General features: G+C 39.0%; 1 protein-coding gene across 1 annotated transcript in view; it reads left to right on the top strand.

The window, feature by feature from the left end:
* The window catches only part of RBMS3 (RNA binding motif single stranded interacting protein 3), a 759,514-nt gene that overhangs the window by 630,169 nt on the left and 115,612 nt on the right, over positions 1 to 13,733 (top strand). The window contains exons 8-9 of the mRNA XM_074195636.1: positions 2,197 to 2,243; positions 11,453 to 11,549. Coding sequence (XP_074051737.1) covers positions 2,197 to 2,243; positions 11,453 to 11,549 — 144 coding nt within the window. The remainder of the gene's footprint in view (positions 1 to 2,196; positions 2,244 to 11,452; positions 11,550 to 13,733) is intronic.

Raw genomic sequence — 13,733 nt, 5'->3', positions numbered from 1 at the left:
TCTCTATTCCAGTTCATCCTCCATTTAGCTGCCACTTAACCCTTTCAACCTCAGTTTTTCTCATTTATAAAGTGAAGGGGTTGTGCTCAGTGGCCTCAAAGGTCCCTTCCCATTCTAATCTTTGACTCTGATAATTATGGAATGCAGTCAAAGAAGGAAACCCCCCAACTCTGTACCCTATTTAGATCAGGCCCACCTATAGGATGCTAGTTATGTCGTGAGCTGGGCTGGGCTTTGGAGCCAGATAATTTCTTCAAGGTCAGTCATTTCATCTATGCACAGATTCAGAGGAGCTCACCAAGCTCAACAGGAGGACGATCCTCAGGCAAGTTGAAAAACAAACAACAAGGCTATTATCTTTGCCCATTTTTAATTTTTCCATTTGTCTTTGTGAAGAAAATAGAATAGACCTCAGAAGTCCCTCTGCCCCAAAGGGCAGAAAAGAATTTCAAATTAAATAAAAAGAACTTTAAAAATTTTTAAAATAAGAATAATAACACACATGCCAGTTCCAAACTTAAAGAAAATTTAGACAGTTATTTAAAAAGTTTAATGTTCATTTCTCACTCATAAGAGTAGGCTGTACTGGCAGGAGCTGAAGAGTTTACCTAAGACATCCCTGCCCTGGAGGAGGGGGCCAGAGTAGTGTAGTGGGAAAGGAGTCAGGTATGGAGTCAAGGGACTTGGGTCATACCCTACCTAGCTTTGCCCTCTTTTAACTGTGTAAACTTGATTGAGTCTTATCCCAGCTGAGACTGTTTCCTCATTTATAAAATAAGAGAGCTTGACTACATGGCCTCTGAGGTCCTGTTTTACTTTAGCTCTATGATACTAATAGCCACTTAGCTCATCTGGGTCTCAGTTTCCTCTTGTGTAAAATAAGAAATTTTTATTCAATGACTCTGAAGTCTAGAACCCTAAACATCAATCTCACTAGTTCCCTTTTTTCCTCATAAGTAAAGTGAAGGGATCCCCTTTGCTCTATCAATGATCCAAATGATCATTTAACATCTTCAGGCCTCCATTTCCTTATCAGTAAAATGAAGATGTTGGAGCAGATGGTCTGGGAGTCCCCTTCTCTCTTTAGGAATATGAGCCCAATAGACAGTCACCCCATCTCCTAGATCTCAATTCCCTCATCTGTAAAGATTGATGTCTTCCCAGTTCAACATTTGGGAATTTAATGTCATTTAATGTCTCCAGGCCTCTGTTTCCTCAGGTACAAAATGAGTGGAATTGAACAAAAAGATCTATGAAGTTTCTTTAAAGTATAAATCTTTGATTCTAATAAGCATTTCACCTTTCTGGACCTATTCAGTCATCTGAAAAATGGCAGAGTTGAACTGGATGACCTGTGAAATCTCTCTTGACTCTAGATCCATGACTATAATCATTCCTTATCTTCTCTGGGCCTTGGTTTCCTCTTTTATCAAGTGTGGAAGCAGGATTGACATCTCTGCCAACTCTAAATCTGGGATTTATGTTTCTAGGGGTTCACTGCTAATTCAGGAACTTTGCTAAGCCTACCCCTTAAGACTTTCTGTGGGGTTACTTGACCTTAGAAGGAAGAACTCAGGTTTTATCACCTTGATTAAAACAAAGCCCTGGAATCATCATCAATATCATCATTTTTGCTATCATCATCATCATCATCATCTCAGGCATAGAAGACTTTCCCTCAAGTAACTGAGTTGGGTCAAAGCAGGATCCTAGTGGAAAACACCTCTGTTATGTTGCCTTTTCCTAGGACTCTCAAATCATTTTAGAATAATCATTTTCATAGCACTTTTTCTTCATAATTGTTTTGATGTATGTTAAATAGACTTTAAAAGTTTTCTCCTGACCATACAGATTCAGGATTGCATTTTTCATAGTGAAAAACATGGCCTAGGTCTTGATAGGAATGAGAAGTAGTGATGAGATGGGTTGGATTATGAAGTAGAAAAGAATATCATTGAAGCTACATTTCTCTCTCTTGGTATGTCAATATAGATGCAATAAACTTTCCATCATTTCTTTAGAGGTAAAGGTTATAAAAATGTGGGGAGCAAAAATTCTGACTTAAAAGCCCTGATGAGGAAATAATCATGAAAGGAAAATTATCTTAAGTCACAGGAAGGAGGGATTGTTGATGTTTGGGACTTGATAATAATATTTTTTAAAAATCTGTTTTTTCTTCTTTCCAATAATATCCAGCCTGGCATGGCATTGACCTATGACCCCACAGCTGCTATACAGAATGGGTAAGTAACACTATATTTTTCCTCTTTCAAAATAACTTCTATTGATGTTTTAAAGTTCTCAAAATATTAGTAAGAAAAATGTCAAAAAACATTTTTCTTTTTCTTCCATCTACCTCTGGCTGCTCAATGGAAACCCTAGGCAAGATATTTTTCTTTCTTTCTTTCTTTCTTTCTTTCTTTCTTTCTTTCTTTCTTTCTTTCTTTCTTTCTTTCTTTCTTTCTTTCTTTCTTTCTTGTATCCAAGATTCCAAATGGCCCCCTCATATCCCATTTCCATTATTTCCTAAACCCATTAATCTTATACCATCATACTGAGTTGAAGTTTAGTGGTTGGGATTATAGGACAGGATGGGAATCTAGGCTGAGAGGCATTTTCCATATATTGGTAACAGGTTGAGATTGTTAATTGCTAATGCCCTCATGGTCTTTAATTTCACTGTTCTTAATTTATATGCTAGACTTGGAGTGAAGAAAACCTGAATTCAAATTCTTCCTTTGACATTTTCTGGCTTTTTGAATATATAACAACTCTGAGCTTCAGTTTCTTTATCCATAAAATACTTTCAGGAATGTTAAGGGGATCATATATGATAGCATATTTGAAGCACTTTGCAAACTTAAAACACTATATAAATGCTAATTTTTTATTGTTATTACTGGTAATGTTTTTAAATGCCCAGAGTTCCCTTGTTGTGGTGGTTTTGAATGTTTCTTTTTTTTTATCCACCACTTTACTGAGAACCAAAAATTTATTTGTAATTTAGTGGGCAATGAAAAACATTAGCTTTTTAATTGTAAATTTAATTATCAAACTATTAAGCTTTCTTCTCTAGTTTTATCCCTCCTATTGACATATTATAATAGTCCAGTATTTTTTCAGAAGCCAGAATGGAAGAAATACTTGGTGCACTTTAAGATGGTAAAGAGAAATAGTTACTAATGGGTTTTGAAATGCCAAGAAGAGCACTAGGGAAAATAAAATCAATTCCATTTATGGAGACCGTAATAGTATGATGGAGAGCATCCCAGGTTTGAAATCATATGACCTAGATTTTGCGTATTGGCAAACGTTGCGGGGTGAAACAAGTTACTTTTCCTCTCTGAGACTGAGTTTCTTTAATTGCAAAATAAGTTTGATTTTAGATGACTTCCAGCTCTACCACTCTTAAGATTGTGTGAGTTAATGTGAATGATGCTTATTCATTCATTCACCAAATACTTACCTGAAGACTTCATTGAGTAAGACATAATGAACAGTGTATAGGATGTAGAAGTATAAGGAGTCTTCTGGCTTCCAGGGGCTCCCAAGTTAATTGTGCACACAAGGTGGCATGTGACAAGTATAAGAGAAGATAATGCTCTAGGAATTAATTTTGAGAAAGATGAAGCTATAGCTGAAGTGCCATTGGAAGGAAAGGAAACTAGGCTTGGATAAGAAGGAAAGGGGTTAATGCTCTAAGCAACACAAAATAGTACATGGAGAGATGAAAGTCAGAAAGCATATTGTGTATTTAGAATAATGGATAGAAAAGTTTGGCTAGAGGACAAGGTTCTTGAACCCCAAGAGTTAATATAGTCAGTTACTGTCAGCTGAAGTTAATGCCAGTAGGATTAGTGCCAATTGATTAGCATTTATTAAGTGTCTACTACAAACATTTTGCTAAGCACTTTACAAATATATCTCATTTGCTCTCCACAACAATCCTGGCAGGTTGGTTGCTCTTCTTATTCCCCTTTAGTGGAGGAAACTGAGGTCAAGAGTCACAGAGTCTAAGTGTATGAACTCAGATTTTCCTGACTGCAGACCCAGAGATCTAGTCACCAAGTCATCTGGCTGCCTAAATATAGGAGATTAAGAGGGATTGGAAAAGACTTCCATCAGGAAAGGGAGCTGCTAGAAGAAGAAGGTAAAGGAATCAGGGAGGGCAAAAAAATGGAGATGAGGGAGAGACTCGGGAATGGGGGACAGTCGGTGAAAAATCTCAAAGGAGATAGAAGCTTTGACTGAGAAAAAGGTAAGAAGACCTACATTGCTGAATTGTGGAGATAAGGGGAAGTAAGTTTTAAGAAGATTTGGAAGGTGTGGAGAAGTAGGGAAGGGAAAAATAATGAAGGAATTTTGGACGCTCACCAGAGGATTTGATGCTAGAGGTGTTAGGGAGCCATGGGCCTGATTGTTTGGAGTGGGGGAGGATTGCTTGGTCCAGTCTTCACTGTGACAGGTGACTGAAGGATTATAATAAGGAGAGAGGCAGATTCACCAACAGGCTATTACAGTGTTCCAAATGTGAGATGTCGGAGTCTAAACCAGAGTGGCAGCAATGTCAGTGTAGTAAAGAGGTTGGATATGAGAAGTAAGAGAGATGGAATCTATGGCACTTGGCTCTAGGAAGATCCAACATCATGGTAGTCATTTACGATGTGCTTATTCTGCATCTGTTTATTTACTTATTTTCATCTCATTTATTTATTTATTGCTTGTTTATTTTTATTTATTTGTTGGTTTTTCTAACTACTTGCAACAATAATTTTCAACAATCATTTTTGCAAGGTTTTGAGTTTTACAATTTTCTCCCTCCCTTCCTCCCCCCCCACCTCAGCCTGAGAGAAAACCATCTAATATAGTCTTTCACTGTGCTTATTCCTGAGCAGAAATCCAAAACTGAACAGCTTCGCTATGTACTATGTCACTACTATCTGATATATTTTAAATGGGCATTTGATATTTGGTAACAGAGAAGCCTTTATCTCCTAACACTCGGACTAAATCCTATATTAAGGATACTTTGGGATTACAGTAAAAATGACAGATGCCTCATTAATACTGGGCTGCTTTGTTACCCTGAGGTTACTATTCATGATGCTGACTTTTACAATATTGCCTGTGGACATGAGACAGGAACCCAGGATGTTTATTTCCATGTGTAAATAGGATTTGGTGCAGTGTCTTTGCAAGAAGAGATATTTTACCCTGGGGTTATTGACATATTCATGTTATTTTTATTGTCAGTGAAATAAGATTTTACCATATTGCTACCGACTGCCAAATCCCCCAAAGATAACATTTCTGTCTACAAAATAATGTTCTATTAGTGACCTCAGCTTGGAATCTGTGGATCTCTGGAGGACATCCTTCCTAAATGCACCATTGTATTTCCTTGATACTTAGAGTTCCTCTAAGAAGTCCTTATAATCTTCCAAGTTATGGGTTCTAGTTATACCTTTGATGCATTAGCATCAAACATTCGATTTGATAGACGATGGGTAGCTAGATTGTATTTCCTTGATATTTAGAGTTCCCCTAAAAAGTCCTTATAATCTCCTGAGTCATGGGTTCAGGTTGTATCTTTGATGTATTGGCCTAAAACATTCTATCTGCTAGAGGGATGGGTAGCTAGATGGGTAGGGAACTATGTAGATAGATAACATACTCTGGATTTGTAGTGAGAAAGAAAGATAAATCCTACATCGGACTCTCTTTGCTGTGTGACCCTGGACAAGTGGCATGAACTCTCTTTGCCCAAATATCTTCATCCATAACATGGAAATATTGATAGCAACCACTCACTAAGTTGTTGTGAAGAACAAATGGTTACATATTCAAAGTGATATATGTGTTAGCTATAGATAGAGCTATCCACTGCTATATAAAGAGAGAGAGAGCTGATCCCAGAGTTAATAATTTCTTATTCTGTGATCCTAGGCAAGTCATGTAACTCTATATATGTCCCTCAAGTGGCCCCTTGGGACTTAGGCAATGGAAATATCACTAGTACTGGAATCAGAGGTATAGGATTCTAATCCTGATGCTTCCTACCAAAACAACATTGAACAAGTCACTTGGCTCAGCCAGGTTGGGCTCAGTTTCCTCAGCTGAAAAATAAGGGGGGGGGATGTTCTAGATGGCCCTTGAGGTTCCATGCCACTCATGATCTTGGACCTTCTTGATTTTCCTAATGACATGGGGTACAATCTGCATTGGTGAGGAGTTGCTACACCAGGAAGTTGACAAAAATCACAACAAACTAGTGTATTTGTCTATATTACAGAGAAAAATCTCTTCCTGGAGAAATTGGCCATAGAGGACTCAGCCTCAGCTCCCAGGAATAGCATGTGCAAGGACCATTGGGTACTTCCCCATCCAAAGAGATAGTATCCTGCACTCCCACTTACACTAGCTTGGTTATTTGAGTAAAGAGATCTGTCAGTCTTTTCTCTCCCCCCCCCGCCCCCATGAAACAAGGAACCATGTGCTTTCAGAACTTTATCTGTGGTTGTGGATAATTTTTCATTTGATACCTGTGTGAAAGTGTATTCTAAACCATGACGGAGAAATGGTGCCGGCACGGGGGGAAATGAGAGTTTGAGGAAGCCATTTTTCCACAGTCTCATGGAAGTCTGGTTCTGTTTATTTTCTTCAGATAACTCTCCTACTAAGCTGCTGATGAAATAGCTGTCCTTCATACTTTGGCTTAAGAAAGCATTTCCTGAAAATTTGGTGAGAGTATGTTTGGACTTAGGAAGGGTTTATTTCCAAGACCCAGAATTAGGGGGATCAAGATAGTGCAGTGAGTCGCTTCACCCCAGGACATTTTTCCATCTAAATGACTCTTTTACCTCGAGTGGCAGTGTTTGAACTTGCCAACGAGTATGGAATGCCATTACTTGTCTGATGGATAGGATTAGAGCAAAGAGAACAAAAATGCATTAACGTTTCTCTCTAGGGTTCCCTTTCCTAGTATCAGTTTACTGCTATGGTTTATTTATGTTTCTCTTATCGAGTTTCCCCATAGAGTTTCCTGTAAACTCTGCCTGTCAATCTGTTCCTGACTGCTTTCATTTATGAGACACCAATTGGCGCACTTTACAAAATAGACCATCCAAGGTGAAATATGATTAGTGATTGGCTTAGCAATGAATGACTTTATCTCAGGAGCAGCGGGGCATTTGACCCAGACAAAAGCCTCTGGGCCCAGCTTGAGGCTAGTGGGAAGTGGTTGGTGTCCAGACAAGGTCATCCTGGGAAACAAGTCACCTGCCATGAAACAAAGAGCATTTCTGCATTCCTTACTTCCTAAGTAATCTGTCAAATATATTGCCAAAGGAGGATGTTATAAATTCAAGGATTTTTTTTCTGCAGCAAAGGGCTATGTTTTCTGAACCATTCTAAAACATGAAATGCAAGGGACTAATCCCTAACAAGCCATGGATGCCCCACGGTATAAGCCAAAATGAAATGAATCTAGAAAATGAGCCATTTCAATTAGCTGACTGCATACATCCCTGTTAGCCCTAAACCTATGACCTTATGATTCCTACATTAGTCATTCAGTGTATGTATGTAAGTAAGCTTCTCTGTGCCTAGGCTCCAGGGTACAGGGGCTATCTAAAGCCAACTAGATAAGTGCAGAGGATAAGAGAAGCAGACAAGGAATTAGACCCAAATTTGAATCCTGAGCAGAATTTACTACCTGTTTGGCCTTGGGAAAGTCAATTAATCTCTGTGCCTCAGTTTCTTTATTTGTAAAATGAGAGTGTCAGATTTCATGATCTTTAAGGTCCCTTCTAATAATAAACTCATGATTCTGTGGCCCTTTGTTCCTTCTAGTATGTGCCTCATTGTGCTGCTTAGCATCTCTCGTTTCCAACAGTGCGGGGTAGGAAAAAGAGAGTCTCTGCCTTGAGGGAATGATTCTATCTCCTTTCCCCAAGATCCAGCTTCTCCTTCCTTATCATCTTCCTCCATGAAAGCCCCTTCCTTTCCAGCCCTCAGGTTGTTTTGACTGACCTACTTTGGGCTTTCACTGAAACATGAGGCTGTAAAGAAGGCTGGTTTTACATTCCACAGTCAGAGAACTTCCTATAAGCCCTGACCACTCACTAAGGGAAAACAAAGGCAGAAAGCTCATGTAGAGTGGCTGTTTTCTCTTACTATTGCTAATTTCCTTTCCCAGGGCTACTGATTGATGTGGGATGGAGGGACCCTCTCCATCAACTAGTCAGAAGCATCTCCACCTCTGCTACTTATTAAGGCATGATCTGATTCTCCCTTTGGCCAATCCCTTTCCACAGTCTTCCTTAGAAACATTCAAAGACTTTTCTAGACTCAGAAACTTAGTTTCTCAGTGACTAGAGAGATTTGTAAAAATAACTGATATTTATAAGAGCTGGATAAGGACTGACCTTCTGAGTTCATTAATATAGGGTGCTGCCAAGTGAGGGAATTCTGTCTCTCAATATTGATTGGCAACTTCTTGTAATGTAAAGACATTGAGAGCTGTCTGGAATTTGGGGGAATTGAGTGACTTGGCCAGAGTCATATAGTCTTAGGAGTCACATGAAATGAGACCTGCCTATTCCTGAGATCAAACCTTTATCCACTAGACTATACAGTCTCTCTGTATAATTAAAATCTGATATTTCCAGAACATTTCAAGTTTACAAAGTAGTTTAGACCCATCCACTCATCTGCAGCTTATAACAACCCCGTGGAGAAGATATTACTGCCATTCTGCATCTGAGGAAACTGAGGTTCACAATAAGTTAGATAACATGCCGGTGGCTACAGGTGCATGTCAGAGGCAGAGCTCAAACTTAGATGCTCTTGACTCCAAGACTAATGAACTCTCCATTGTATCGATGATGCCTCACCTTATTCAACAGAACTGTATTCATGCAGTCTCATTGCCCCACAAAGAAGATGCTTAGCTCAATGAGCAAAGTAGAATTGCAGCAGCTCAAATGAAACATGAGATATGCAAATTTAGAGACATCCGTCACTCCAAATGTCCACATGGACTATTTGTACCCAACCTGTGGTAGAAACTACACAGTTTGTATTGGTCTGATCAACCACAGATGGACACATCAGCCCTTGGCCCTAACATAGTAATGTTGTCCTCTTCAAGAACAAAGGACAGGGCAGCTAGGTGGCATGGTGGATAGAGATTTAGCCCTGGAGCCAGGAGAACCTGAGTTCAAATGTGGACTCAGACACCTATTAATTGTTTAACTGAGTGACCTTAGGCAAGTCACTTAACCTCATTGTTTGAAATTAAAAAAAAAAGGACAAAGGACAATTGCCACTGAATGGCTGCTATGTATACCAGTATGTGCCAGGTCCTGGGTGGGGTTTGAGGAGAGGGTTTGGAAGTTTAGCTAAAATATCATCCCTGTCCTGATGGAACTTGCCATCTAATATGGGAGTAAGATCTAAGAGTGGATAGCTAGAAGGCAAATGATAGACAAGTATTACAGGAGGTTTCCCAAGTTTAAGATAAAAATGTTAAGAAGAGGGAAAAAAAAGTATACCACTTCCCAGGGTTGTTATGAAGATCAAATGAGATTCTTATTATAATATTAGCTATTATCTATTATTATTATTATTATTACAAAGCAAAATGATATGTATGAGAAGTCCCAGGAAGAAGGTTATTAATGACTATAGGAAAATTTCATAGAAGAGATGATGTTTGACTGGAACTTTGAAGGTTGGATAATAATTTGAAAGACAGAACGACACAGAATCAGAGAAGGAAGAGGGAGAAGATGGGGAATGGGAATATTTATTAAGTTTTGACTACTGGCCAGATTCTGTACTTGGTAAACAAGTCAGATAGTGCTTGCCCTCGAGGAGCTTCCAATCTAATGGGGAACACAAGGTATAGGGTGAATTGGAAATCAGGGTGAAACACACACACACACACACACACACACACACACACACACACACACACACATAGGCATGATGAGAAGACTACCTAGTAGAGATGTATGGTCCCCAGAAAAATTCATGTAAAGCCTGCTTCATCATAGCTGAGGGACTCAGGGACAGAGTTCTAATTTCTAGGTGGAGGGAAATAAGGGTGATGACGAGAACATGGTTGTTACCAAGAAGGAAAAGATGGAGGAACAGCCTGAGCAAAAATAGGATATGAGACGGGGTAGTGGCTGTTTTGGTCATAGCATTGAACATGTGGAGGGTGAATCATAGATAATAACAAGCCTTGAAAGGTAGGGGGCATCAAGGTGCCACACTGGAGTACCATTGCTGGAAAAATAAGATGCAGAGAAATCACAGAGCAGTAGAAGTGGCCTGGATGGAAGTATAAGGCAACATCAAGAATGACAAGGATTAGGGAGACAGGAAGATTTATCCACAGTGCAAGGTTGGCATTAATACCCTATCCCCACTCTCCTTTCCAGACTCAAATCATCTTTATAAGAATTGACAGTAACAATATATGGAATTTAAAGGTTTACAACATGTTTTATGTGTCATTTCATTTGATTTAATATAGGAAGTATTGATTTTTTCCTTATCCTTACCTTCTGGTGGAAGAATATAAGGTCACTGGTGTTTAAATCAATCTAATGCAATAACCATTTATGAAATTCCTACTATAAGTAAGACACAAGGCTAAGCCCTAGGAATACAAAAAAGAAATAGTCCCTGTCCTCAAGGAGTTTACTATCTAACAAAGGGAGATAATTCACAAAAGGCATCAGGAAAAGAGTTTGAGGAGTCCAAGCATATCTTGTTCACTGGAGTTGAAACCAGGCAGAGCAACAGATACAGAGTGGGGTGCCCTTGAGTCCAGATTCAACCCTCCCTGTAAAAGATGGCATTGTAAGGACTTCAGTGTTCCATCTTCCCATCCTCTAATCTGAAGGAAGAGAAGACTAAAGAGAGTGATGTCACTAGGACTTGAGTTACTAGTTTGATGATGAAATTAGAAGTGATGAACTTATCCTGGGAGGGACCAGGCAGTTACTTTTTCTTGATTTTGGTTTTGTATTTTGCTTAAAAATCAATTGTTGGGGCAGTTAGGTGGTACAGGGGATAGAGCACAGCCCTGGAGTGAGAGGTCCTGAGTTCAAATACAGCTTCAAACACTTAATAATTACCTAGCTGTGTGACCTTGGGTGAGTCACTTAACCCCATTGCCTTCCCCCCAAAAAACCAATTACCAAAATCTCTTGAGTTTTTTTTAAATGGTTAAAAACTATGCTATTCTGTGAATGTGGTGAGATTTTTTAAGATCAAAGTTGCAAAAGATCCCAAAGATTCTCTTCTTGTAGTCAGTGTCTCAACCTTTCCCCAGTCAATCACCTGTTGCCTTAGGGTTCCAAAGAGGAGGGCAGGGTAGGTGATGGGGCCCAGCACTGCAGGTAGTTCATGAATCTTCCTTTGTTCTTTCTGTTTGCAGATTTTATTCTTCACCGTACAGTATTGCAACAAACCGCATGATTCCACAGACATCTATCACGCCATTCATTGCTGCTTCCCCTGTATCCACATATCAGGTATGTTAGCCTCCCTCGCATCTCCAGGGGCATCTCACTTGATAAGAAGGAGAGGTTTCCAAATGGACAGAGACAGAATGAATATAATAAGGAAACAAAAAATTCAAGTGTCCTTGTACACTTCAGTCATACCTCATCTCCTTTGTATAACAGTCCTCAACTACCAACCATAAATTCCTCCTTGGGCAAGGACTTCAAGTGGAATTACCATCTTTTTTCATTTAATTCTCAAAGTCTTTCTGTTTTTTGTTTAGGTTCCAGTTGACACCTTCTAAGGTGTTTGAGATCATATTTTGTTTCTTGTCTGTATTATCTTATCATTCCTTTTATTTGTTTGTTTTTCTCACTGTTCTCTTACTGAATGTATCATTATAACTGTCCTTCCCCCCTAGGAAAAGATTTTTGTCCATACTCTAATAAAAAAATGGAAAAAAAAAGACCAATTTTAATATAATATATTTTAAATGACCTTAGGAGCTGAGGGAGGCAGAGAAGGGTTAATTTGCAATTCTGATCTGGTATGGAATAAATTTTGAAATGGAACTTTCCTCCCAACTCACAGGGTCCAAGGCATCTCTAAATGCAAGACAATAACAGATTTCCAACTTTCTCCTTGCCAAAAGGAATTGGGGGCAGTGGCTGATAGGAGAGATATAAGATTGATACACATTCTATTTCTTGCTATGTGATACATTCTTCCCGACTTCATGCTAAATGTTAACATCCGGATCAGGACATGCAATGCAAGGGTAGATGGGTGACTTTTACAAGTTTTCTAATACTTATAAATTATTTACAGATTGCATATTACCATGTATTAGTAGTGAAGATGGGGGGGGAACATAAAAATATTGCTTCCATTTGTTTTCCCTTCACTCTCTGACATGTTGCCATCTCTACCTCGCTTTGAAATGATTGGTCTGGTAATCAGTATCAAATAACTATTAACCCATTTCTTCAAGTACAACTCAGTGTCTAAACGGTAGAAGGTCATTGCCAAATTCTTTTCTAACTTCCTCTGCTAGACTAAAATAGTCAACCGAGACTTCGGGGATTCTAGACATGGACAGGGAAGGACATATCACGACCTCCATGGATGCCCTGGACCAGCTGGTCCACTTGTTTTATTTTCAATACATAAGTAGAATAAATTGCAAGAGGCAAAATTTCCTCATAAAATAAAAAATTCCTCCTTACTATCCTGTTCTTCCATGGTCCTAGATATCTGATTTATGTGTATTTGCCTTGCTCTCCTAAACCTATATTTATTTCCTAAACAGGCCTATCTGTCCTTTTAAAAATATCTCTGTAAAATCTAGTATGGATATCCACATTATTTTAAGCTATATGCTTACCCACATTTATATGTGTGTTCTACACACAGGGGAAGGTGTTCCCCTCTACCCTCATTGATCTGCGCCTATGGTCATGTTCCCTAATTCAGTCAAGTTACACTCCATCCTGACCTTCCTCCTGGCATTCCAGCTCCTCCCAACTGTTAGACCATCAAATGTACAACTATTTTTCCTCCTCTGACTAATTCCCCACACCTATCCTCCAGATCAAGCCTTGTTGATTATTTACAGTTTATATTCTCCATAATTTTTAGAGGAGGCTTTTATTGGTATTGCATGACCATAGTGTGTCTATGCTTCTAACTGTCTTTTCTTAAGACCAAAGAGAATACGGACAGGGGTCATGCAAATGTGTTCTCTGTGAGATGGATAATGTGTAGTATTTTTGTTCTTTAGTTGACTAAGACTATCCATGATGTACCCCAGGATAGGTCATTCTGTTGCTATGAAGAAAAGATTGCAAAGATTTGGTCACACTTGGGACCTTCTCTAAGTGGATTATAACCCAGCTTCCCAGAGAAAAACACCAGTGTAATGTATCACCAATTGCTTCTGCTGGTGGTTTTTCTGTATCTAAAGCATATTGCCAGCATGAGATCAATGTCAAAAATGTCCTTCATGCTTTTTTATATTACAATTTGCTCCTCTAAACTGATTCTCACTTCACTGGTGCTACCCTCAGGGGCCCAAAAGGAAAAAAAAAATCTGCATAGGACAATCTGCTGCTATTGCTAATGTTTCCGGTTCCCATTATCTTAAGAGGGGATGACATATCTTACCTACACCCAGATTATGCCCAGGACTTTGGCACCCTATGCAAAGCTAGCTA

The sequence above is a fragment of the Macrotis lagotis genome, chromosome 7 (assembly GCF_037893015.1).
Source record: "Macrotis lagotis isolate mMagLag1 chromosome 7, bilby.v1.9.chrom.fasta, whole genome shotgun sequence".
Taxonomy (NCBI): domain Eukaryota; kingdom Metazoa; phylum Chordata; class Mammalia; order Peramelemorphia; family Peramelidae; genus Macrotis; species Macrotis lagotis.
The sequence above is the reverse complement of the archived record's forward strand: the minus strand, read 5'-3'. Positions and strand labels throughout refer to the sequence as shown.